The sequence below is a fragment of the Monopterus albus genome, unplaced genomic scaffold, assembly GCF_001952655.1.
Source record: "Monopterus albus unplaced genomic scaffold, M_albus_1.0 scaffold166.1, whole genome shotgun sequence".
Lineage (NCBI taxonomy): Eukaryota > Metazoa > Chordata > Actinopteri > Synbranchiformes > Synbranchidae > Monopterus > Monopterus albus.
Window position 1 is genome coordinate 2,227,715 of NW_018128046.1, and position 10,954 is coordinate 2,238,668.

Consider the following 10,954-nt stretch of genomic DNA (forward strand, 5'->3'; position numbering starts at 1 on the left):
TCATTAATCATATGCCCTAATTGACTGGTCAGTTTTGTGTCAGGTGTTGTCACGTGATGAACTGCTCCGGAGACCCGAGAGAATGATGACTAGTAGATGTGAGAGACGTGTTCACAAATGGCCAAGAGAAGTGAGATCAAGAGTAACTTTGAAAACTACCACTTCAAAAAGGCACAGAACAACAATGCAGCAGGTACGGGTCCTGCGATTCAGGCAAATTTACTCCACTGGTGGCTAGCGCTAACATAGTGCCTCAAATGAGTGTCATTAAGGACAAACAACTGTGTGCTACCAGGGCTAGACTCTGACTGGGAAACAACTGAATCAAGCACATCCACAGCAGGGTCACCTGCTGTTTAAATCACTAAACCAGCAAACTGGAGATGATAGCGATGGTGTCTCAGCAGCTGGAAGCACAGATCCATCTAGCACTGACCCTGGTCCATGGGAGATTTCATTGATGACACTGTATGTACCCACTGATCCGAAGAAGAGACTCCGGGTTTTTGTTGAAACAGGGCTACTGAGCTGTCTCATTGGAAAGTTAGCCTTTAATGTTAAGGCTTGTTATTCTGACATTAATATATTCTACATTTCACAACTTGCAGTGCATCTGTTGGGGTCTGTTGTATTATCAGTGTTTGTTGTTGTGCTGAACTACTGGAGAAATGTTTGTATTGTCTGAAATCTAATGAAGTGAATTAATGTGCAGTATGTTTGTTATGGCGAGGTTTGACAGTGTCACTCTGTGCAGTGGTAAATTCGTTGCTTGTGGTGGTGGAAAAGGGCCGACAGACGGAGCAAGCCCGGGGCCCTGTGACAGGATTCAATTGTCCCTGGCAATGGAAGCAGACTCAGTAAATGAATCATGATGTACACAGACTGGATGTCTTTAATGTTCTCTAACAGGACAACAGAGCGGCAGAGCAGTGGCAGACCAAAGCAGATCTGTGTGGAGCGATGAGGAGACTACAACGGCCCACACATTAATGCATGAAGGTAACAGAAATGTCACATTTCTACAAGGATTGAAAACAAATATGTGTATGTCAGAACAGGTCACCCCCTTCCTCTGTTGCCATCTTGTGGTTTCGCACTGAGGCACTCTTTACCTCTTATAAACACACAGTGTTAAAGGTTTCACTTTCTCTTCCACACACACTTAATGCGTAATCCTTTCTCTGACACACACTTTTGCTCTTTGAATCACACAATCTCCCTCTCGTTGAAATACTGACCATTTCTCTTTGTTAAATCGCTTTTAGACATTCAGGTGTTCTCTCTGCAGCACCAACATAGTCTCTCACATGCTTCACTTTTGTCTCTCTTCCCCTGTCTTTCACACACACCTGAGCTGTGCAGCAGCACAGATCAAGTGGTGGCTGATGTTCAGTTTAAAGCTGCTGGGTGGGTCCTAATTATTTCTTTGAAGACTCACTTTTTTCTCTCTGTCTGAGCTTCTGACAAGCTTCACTTTAAAGAGGCCAAACACACACACACACACACACACACACACACACACACACACACACACACACACATTCATGCAACCCGCCTCCTCTGTCACATAAGACTTTAAAGCCAACTGCCAAACTGCAGATTTATGGGAACACAATGCTTAAATGTAGATTTTAGATGGTGGAGGATCTTGTGGAGTTTGGTTTTCTCAATGTTTGTGTGAAACAGCTGCAAATAACAATGTTACATCTACAACTGCAACATTATATAGATGATGGTTTTGTCCCAAAGAATCCATCAGCATTTTGATTTTGGTTAACAAAATGCATTTAAAAGCTACAATACTATGGGAATCTGAGGGATTTTTCTTTCAAATGAAGAACAACGAGAGTAAACTCTTTCTCGACTGACTTCAGGTCCTGTCAGGGTCTGATCAGTGTCCCTCTGAGGTTCTCCCAGACACTAGCTGGTAAGCCATTGACCTTTGAACCCTTTTGGAAGGGACAAACAGGTCTGAGCAGTGACAGACACAGAGATTAACTTTGCAACAGAGTGAGCAAATTAATGTTGAAGTGCTTGAAAATATTGCATAGATATTCAATCTAGCAAAGAGAAAGATTTAAGAGAAAAGTTTACATCTATGACACACTACATGGCCAAAAGTATGTGGACACTAAAATATATTTCAGCATTTCAGTCATGTTTTGCTGTCATTGCCTGTGCTCTTCTGGTTTCAGACTTTCCATCAGATGTTGAACCTGCTGAAAAGATTTGCTTTCTATTCAGACACAACAGCATTTGTGAGGTCTGACACTGATGTTGGGTGATAATGTCTGGCTTTCCAGTTCCTCCCAGATGTGTTGGATGGGACTGAGGTAAGGGCTTCACGCAGACCAGTCAAGTTCTTCTCCTCTGGGGAAAACATTTCTTTATAGAGCTGCTTTGTGCACGGGGACATCGTTGAAACAGGAAAAAGACAAATGCAAAGTTTAATGGCTAAAATATATTGTGTCTCTTCTTTGAAATGAAGGGGCCTGGGAAAGCAGGAAAAAGAGCCACAGATCAAAACTGCACAATAATGGACCAGGATGTCCACATGTAATGTAAACAATCTACACAATAAATACATTTAAATAGTAGTAATGAAACAGTTAGTTACTGGTACCATTTAAATAAGGAGAAATGCTCCGAATCAGAAAAAAAGTCAAATAAAACCGAAAATAAAACATTCAGTACAAAACAAATTCTTTCTTCCTCACAGTCATTTCTACATCCTCCTGCCAGTTATACCACATTAATGCCAGAAGGGTTTGAGTGAGCTCTTAAAATCAGGAACATTTGGAATGTTGGAGGTAAATTTGGGAAAAAATTAGTTTGAAATCTGGGTTTTAAAAAGTACCTCTGCTTCTCGTGACACTTCAGTTTGCTTCTTCAAAAATGCTTATGACCTAAGGAAAAGCAGGTCTCTCTCTCACCCACAGACACACAGACTGTCAGTATTAAAACCTTAATGAAGAGGGTCTTGGAGGTACGTACATTTGGAGGAGGACTAGAAAAGGTCTGCAAAGACCTGAAGCAGAAGGCCAGAGAAGGTCCGGAGGAGTTTTTTTTTTCAGAGGTCTAGAGGCAGGAGGAGGACCTGGGTTTCACAGAGGAGGCAGGACTTTCTGGCTCTGTGGTGCGCTTCGACACCACAGGTCCGCTTTAATACCAGAGGAGGAGGAGAGGCGAATCGACTTTTTACACGGCTCACAGAGAGAGCGCACAGAGAGACGCTGCAGTCCACTCCTCCATCCCGGACCGCACGCATCCAGCATCCATGTGTCAAAGGGACTTTTGGATTGGGAGCGCAGATTAACACAGCTCCGCTCCTGGCAAATCTTCATTCACTGGCTCATTACAGAAGTTGTAACATATGCGCCTTTATCTGCGCGTAATATAACCTCAGACCCTTTGCGTTGGACGCGTTTTAATTAATATCGAGACTCCTGTTTTCTGTGCACGACAGGGGCAGCCGCGCTGTCTCCTGTATGTCGGCGCGTCTTTGTCATTTTAATGTGGCAGTGATCACCGCGCGTCTGGCTGGTTGTCGCTTTGCATTTCAGTACAAACTGATGGACTGGGGAGGCTTTCTCTCTTGGTTGGACTAAAGAAACAAAGCTGCTGGACGTGTTTCACTTCATCATTTTCTTTTGGATTGATATTATTAATTTATTCTTCAAAACCTCTTCAGTACTTTTTCCTGGTGAAAACTCGAACATGTTGCTCTGCTGCTGGAGCCCTCCCTGTTGGTCCACCTGTAGTTTCCTTTTCTGCTGTTTGTTGCTGCTCCAAACGCCCCGGTTTTCCTCTCCGCTGATTACAGGTAAGATTAAAGGGATGGTGTGGCTTCATAATAACACATCACAACACCCACCGTGCGTAAAATCAACCCAAAGCCCCGGTTATTTAGTCTGCTGTCGTTTCTCCGTGTCTGATTCTATTCCATGGAGAGAGCGCACCAAAATCAAGGTCACGTAAGGTTTTCATATTTCAAAGCACCAGCAATGTGGTGGTGAGGTATAGTGTTCATGAAGCAGGCGATAACCTGTATGTATGCCGAAAAACGTGCTCATGTCTCCTTTTACAACTAGCTCCTACACACTGCTAAGATGGTTAAATGTACAGAATGCTGTAAACCCAACGACTGGTAGATCCATTTTATTTTATTTAACCAAAAGGCCCTGTTAGTCTTGAATCAGGGGGTTCAGGTGACATTATGGATAATGAAAATATGGGGGTTCGCAGTTTAACCCGGGTTATCCTCTCCGTGCCACCTGGTAGGGCATTGGTCCGCTTCTTCCAGTAGGAGCAGGGTTGACGTAAAGAGAAAACCCACTAAGATCCACACTGACACACTTGATATCTTCAGAAGTCGTTTTTTGTCTGACATATATCATGATGATATGAGTCAACATGAGAATCATTTATATCAAACTAAAGGAGACGATACAAGGATGGATGAAATATCTGCGTTAAATTACAAGTGATCTTTACTTAAATTGTTGTTTGTGTCACCCAGAAGTTATAAGTTACGCATATTAGTTAAAACCAGGCTGTAAAGTGTACATCATTTTCTTATCCAGCCCTAATTGAACAGCTTTTCTCCCTCCTGAGCGGCCGCTCCCGACTAAACGCGCTCTCTGGCCGCTTTGCTTCGTTCTGACAGCCGCATTGCATCATATGATATCCTCTGTTTGCCCTGCAGCGCTGTTGATAAATGAGAATAATGGAGTAGGAGTGCGTGTTGTGGATCTGGTGGTGCACGCAGGCCGGACTCCGCCACCAGCCGCACGGCCTACATGCGTTATCGCTGGGTAAACAGCAGCGTGAGGGACGGGGCTATACCGCGTTGACCTGACCCGTGTCCTCTGGCGCAGTGAGGAAAGGGCGTTAGTTGAAATAGATTTGTGTTTTTTATTTCAAGCATTTATTTGGTTTTGATTCTTCCAGGGACCATTTGAAGGCTTCATGATAATTAAATTAACAAAAAGGGGAAATCTTTGCTAGAGCTGACAGGCTGTTCAGTTCAGCTTTTATCCTAACTTAGACCTCCACAGGTCAACAAAAGACAGAAAGTGCTTTATGTACTGCACATCCGTTTGAACTCTGTTAAGAATATGTTCTGATTTTAAGGGTTTCCTCTTGGCTATTATCACTTTTTCTGGAGCAAACAGAGAGATGGGAATCAGATGGGGGACAAACCCTGCACCAGATGGGTCTCTGTAGTCATGCATGTGTATCTGTTTGACATGAAACTGAACCACCAGTCTCACTGCATCAGCTGAGGGGGCTGCACTGTCCTGATCCCGTCAGATCCCATTCCTCCACCTGGCATCCCAGATATGCATTGTGCCATCTGTGTGTTGTCCTCTGAGCCGCAGACCCTGCGGTTCTGGGCTGTTTGCAGTCTAGTTGAGTCTAGTGAGTGAGTGCAGCAGGTAGAGGGGTCGTCCTGTGGGCTTCAGCACCAAAGATGCTCCAGGACACTTGTTGCATGCCACCCCTGTCTCCTTTTGTCTCTGCTACATTTTACTCAATCTGATTGTTTATGATGCTTTTATAAACTCACTGGTGTTCACCACTGACCACTATGAAGTTGGGAGGTTTAATGGTTTCACTGGAGGAAAATGTGAATAAAAGCTACAAAGAGTTTTTTTTTTAATTAGTTATGAAGCCGATAGATTAATGCTCTGTAATATGCTGCCGTTTAACACCTTCAGTCGTGATAAATTGTATTTTGTAACTGAATTTTCCAGATGAACTAAACTAAATTCAACATGTTCACAGTCCCTCATAAATCTTAAATGCAGATGTTCACATCAGATATTTCTTCATTTCCCAGCAGCAAACATGTACTGTACTAAAGTACAAATCTGAGGTTCTTGTAAAGTTTTTGTAGCATTTCTATTTCATTCTACTATAAAGAGGGAAATGTTGTGCTCTTTTTAAATTACTTTTTTATCCTGCCACCTTTAACCCAGTACATTTAAAGACTACAGTACAATTGTCCTGTTGATACTTAAGTACATAGTTCTTAGGATACTTGTGTACTTTTCCTTGAGTGACATTTCAGTGCAGTACTTTTGCTTGTAATGGAGTGTGTTTATAATGAAGTAGTGCTACTGTCGCTGAAGTAAAGGACCTAGATTCTTACTGTGACGCTGGAAACAGAAACTGTAATCAGAGGTGGATAAATGGAACAAGCTGAAAACAGTTTGTGGCACAGACCTGAAGGGTTTCATCTCTAAGAACTACAACTTAAGTTTATCAGATTGGTTATGGCGTATGTTTGACATTTAGCTAACTTGCTCAATCAGTGTGAAAAGAGATACATTCAGAGATCGCCTCCTTGAACTGGATCTAAAATGGAACATTACAGTCCGAGAACGTGACCTTGAACTAAAGATAGGCCACAGCCTTGTGGCCCTTGTCGTCCTGTTGGCCCTCTCTGATTATTTTATTTTATTCTATTCGATCTAGTCACTGCTTACGTATCTTATTTAGTACATTTTTTGTGTGCAGTAGTTTCATGTTGTTTTTTAATGTAAATAAAAATAAAGCCATGAGGTTCCAAGTATGAAGGGGATGTAAGGGCCCGAGGTGAACACAGCAGCAGAGAAGCAGGAGAGGAAGATATTTTGTGAGGAAGATGACTCAGAGAACGAGGCCCCCACCCGCTGACCCCCTACCTACAGCCCTCCTTGTTTAATTACACTCGAAGGTTGTAAATTTTACAGCGGCGGGGGAGTTGGCAGGGTTTGTCTGCTCTGCACGAATCCACAGGTTCGCTGCTGCAGTCACAAAGACGAGCACAGACGGCACGACTTGCTGCTCCAGGAGTTTTATTACTGCGTTGAGCTGATTTAGGCCTTTGTGGCCCTGATACTAACTTCATTAAGGTATTTAACTAAATGACAGTGTGACACTGGGCCTCAAACATGCATCTGTTGATGTTACTCTTTTAGCAACAGTGAGTCTAGTCATGAACATTATTACAGTTTCTTAAAACACGGCTCTATAAACATACGTTAATGATGTGATCTTTGCCTTTGGATAGAATACTTGGTTCCTGCTGTAGTCTAGCCAGCTAGTTAGCATCTTATGTTCGAGCAAAAGCACATTATGTAATTTACTCCGCGCACGTTTTCTCCAGTGATTTTTGGTTTTGTAAAAGCTTTAAGTCGTTCCTAGACTTCCATGCACACCGCTTTGGTCCTTGTGAGGGAAACTGCAAATGGCCAGTTCCTGAATCATCAATATTATAAACCCAACTGTGAGCAGGTCAAAGGTCAGAGGTTGCAGTAGCATAGGAACCGTCTTTGTGACACATCAGATGATCCTGATGGATGAATCAGAGCTTTAGACAGTTGTGATAGAAAACCACAGAGATCTGGACAGCAGTACAGTTGATTCACAAGGCTGACACTGGTTTATTAAGTTTATAATCTCCAAAGAAGCAAATCAGGTGTGTTGTGCTCAAACAGTGTGAGAAATGATTTTCCTCTGAGAGATGGAGGAAACAGGACTAGAAACAGGAAGTAGCTGGACACTCAGAGTGGTCAAGGGCGGGGATTTGCCTTCACCTCTGATGACCCCGGTTCAATTTGCAGGTCATCAGAACAAACTGGACACAGAATAAAAAGCTGATCGGGCCCTCGTGTCTTTGTGCTGCAGCTCCATGAGGCGGAGAAGTTGCGAGATGTGGGCATCTATCTGCTTCTACCCACAAATCTTTGCATTTGGGGTGGTTTCCTGTAGCTGGCTTAGATTACAGTAGCACTCGTACCAAACTGACTGACTCACCTTAATAAGACCTCAGTTTAAATGGGACAGGTTTGACCTGGACAGACAGGCTGCACTGAATGAAAGACAACCTGCAGAGTCTAGGAATTAGAGTCAATACATGGTGAGGCTCAGTGTTGCCCATTCATCTGTATGTAGTACTGCTACTTGTAGGTTGTTGTTAGTGTGGTAAACTGCAGCAGTGTATGTTTTACAGGCTGCATTTCTATGTCTGTTTGGCCTTGAGTTTGATTATTCAGGTTTAACATGCTGTAGTTTTATTTGGGTTTGTGTTGTGTTGCAGAGCCAGCTGTCACACTCAGCCTGCATCTCACCTTTGTCACTTTCTTCCTGTCCTTCCCAGGAACTGAAGCCAGCTGTGACAATGAAGGAGAAGTCCTCCACATCCCCAACATAACCGACAACCCGTGCATCACCTGCGTCTGTCTGGTAGGCGTGCCAGCTTGTTTTACTACAGTTATCAGCCCTTGTCGCTCCATGTGAATGACTTGCCGTCTGCCCTGTTGGTTCACAGTACCTTGATGTGTAAATGCGGCTCTAGGTTTTTCACTGATAGCACAGGGTAAAATTACCTCTTTACGTGCTGATAGTGATGTTTCTAAAGCTGATTGTTGAGCTTTGTGTGGTGTTTCTTATCGATAGGTTGTGAAATTTTGCAACACTAGGACACAACTTCAACAGGAATTTTTTTGGCGGGACTTTAGGCGAGACACAAAGTGTGGATTGTTTGATTTAGTTTGATTCCTTTGTAAGCTATTTTTTTCCCTGAAACTTTAAAAGTAAAACATGAAGTTGACATTGTGCTTAAAACACCTAGATTGTAACCAGTGTTCTGAAGGAAGAAATGAATGTGGGTGGCTGTAGAAGTCCCTCCTTGGAAAATGGTTTGTAGCACTCACTTGACGTTAGGATTTGAGGCTTATTTCTTTACTGTGCAAGTGATTTGTGAGCACAGGAAAGCACTTTGAAATGCAGCTCTTTACTGTTTCCTGAGGATTTGCAAATTTGTAGTGACATGAAGTGGGGACCATTTGTCATAACAGACAGACTGTCGTCACACTGTCTTGGTTCAGCCAAGCTGTTAAAACCAGCCTACAAAATGTTAGGACTGGAAGACTCCTTCCTAGAACATGCGCTCTTTGACCCCTAACCCCCCGACACCACCTCTCAGCCCCTGTACTGCTGTTGAGGTCTTTGTGTTAGGGGATTAGAAAGGACCAGTGAGGCTTTTGTGTGTCACTGCCTCGATATTAGCTGAGAGTGTGTGTGTATTAAAACGTGTTTGTCTACCATATCACACACCACACTGTATATATTTTATGCATATTGTGTTCCTCATATATTTACCCACACCACATGCTTGGTTCTGATTGGCCTGTAGGTTGAAACTGTATCTCTGGACAATGCAAACACACCCATATCACTCAGTCAACAGTTTATTTCCTATTGCCAGTCAGTGCTGTATTAGATTGTTCACAAACATAGCGACATGGTAGATATGAAGCCATAGCTAACAGCCGGTTAGCTTAGCTTAGCATAAAGACTGAAAACAGGGGAAAACAATTAGTCTGACTCTGTCCAGCAGAAACAAAACTCATTGTCTTTAGCTTGTCTGGTCTCGATTCAGTGAAGAGTTGCTGTGTGAAGGCAGTCCTGGTGTTGCACACAGCTGTGCACAACAACAGTAACAGAAGTAGCAGTATGAAGAGTGCAAAATGAGAAAAGGAAACTCTCAGCTCCACACATTTGGCACTGCTTAATGTTCCAGAAATTATCAGATGCACTTCTGACAGTGGGAAGCGAATCTCAGACATAGCCCAGATTTCACACCTCATGGGCATGTTTGATGTTTACATCTCGTCACAGACCTGCAGTTAATGTTTGCCTTTTATCAACTGCAGCTGCAGCCTCTTCCCAATTTCAGCTATGCTGTATTTAATATAGTAGAAAGTGAGAAAAGATTGGCACCAAATGTATTCAGTGGTTTTGCAGAACTGTCCAGTATCAGCAGTGTTGTGTGGTGCTGGAGCTGTTCAGATGCTGGTAGATTATCTACCAGTTTGAAGCAGAGGCTTTACCTGACACAGGTGAGACACAGGTGACTATTTTCTCATTGGTTGCCTGTGACTTTCAGTCATGGTATAGAGCTAGAACATACTCTGAGGGGTTTAATATATAGCCTATATGACTGTACAAATACACATGCAGCTGTTGGTCACAGCTGGTACAACGGTCTGTGTCCAAACCCCAGCTTCTGATTGGCTGCTCTGAGGCTGCCCTCGGCTTGCAGTCTGACTGAGCCGTCCTCTGTGTTATCAGGCAGACATCAGCTAAAGCCCTGCTGAATGATATCAGTCATCAGTAAGCAATGGCCAGCCTTTCATCTTGACTTTAACCCCCCACACACATATAACCCCCCACCCTGCACACTTACACACACACTAATAAAGTGACACACATTTAGGGCTCAAACCTCATTGAGTTTGGTCTTTGTTTATCTCCATAAACTTTTATAAACCCAGATGTGTTGCTTTTTTCTGTGTGCAACACGAACCCATATGAGTCAGGTATCAGTAGCCAGCTTCTTCTCTTTTGTCAGTTTAGCACAGTTTAGTTTTGAAGAACAATTAGTGTATATAACAAATTACTAAAGGCTTCTGTTCTTTATGACACAAAATCAAATGCAGTGATCATCGCTCTGTTTCTATGTTTATTTGACGTGCAGCAGAATTTTAATCTGCATTTATTTTATTGACTTCATTGTTAAATAACTCGAACTGATAATGTAAAAATCCAGATGACAACTTAACTTTAAAAAATGTTTAAAAATCTCCCAGTTTGAAAACCTTGACTCTTAATATGACTATTTTGACTTTACCTTTGTGGACGCTGGGTGATTTGCAGCATCATGTGGAGCATTTAGCATCATTTTCTTCTCCTTGTTCTCTGTCAGTCCAACCACGTTCTGGTCTTTCCTTGTCATCCTGCTCATGGTTAACACTGGTGAACAATATTTCTCTCTGGGTTTTTGAAATAACCAGAAACACTGAAAACAATGAGCCTTACATAAATTTAACCCTAACTTATCCTCAGTCACTATACTTCCAGAGAGAGCCCTTTGTCGCCGTGTTGTCTTTGGGGGGCGGGGTCC

General features: G+C 42.8%; 1 protein-coding gene across 1 annotated transcript in view; it reads left to right on the top strand.

The window, feature by feature from the left end:
* Positions 1-3,430: 3,430 nt before the first annotated feature.
* bmper (BMP binding endothelial regulator) overlaps positions 3,431-10,954 on the top strand; it is a 31,630-nt gene continuing 24,106 nt past the window's right edge. The window contains exons 1-2 of the mRNA XM_020615493.1: positions 3,431-3,823; positions 8,147-8,232. Coding sequence (XP_020471149.1) covers positions 3,718-3,823; positions 8,147-8,232 — 192 coding nt within the window. The 5' untranslated portion in view covers positions 3,431-3,717. The remainder of the gene's footprint in view (positions 3,824-8,146; positions 8,233-10,954) is intronic.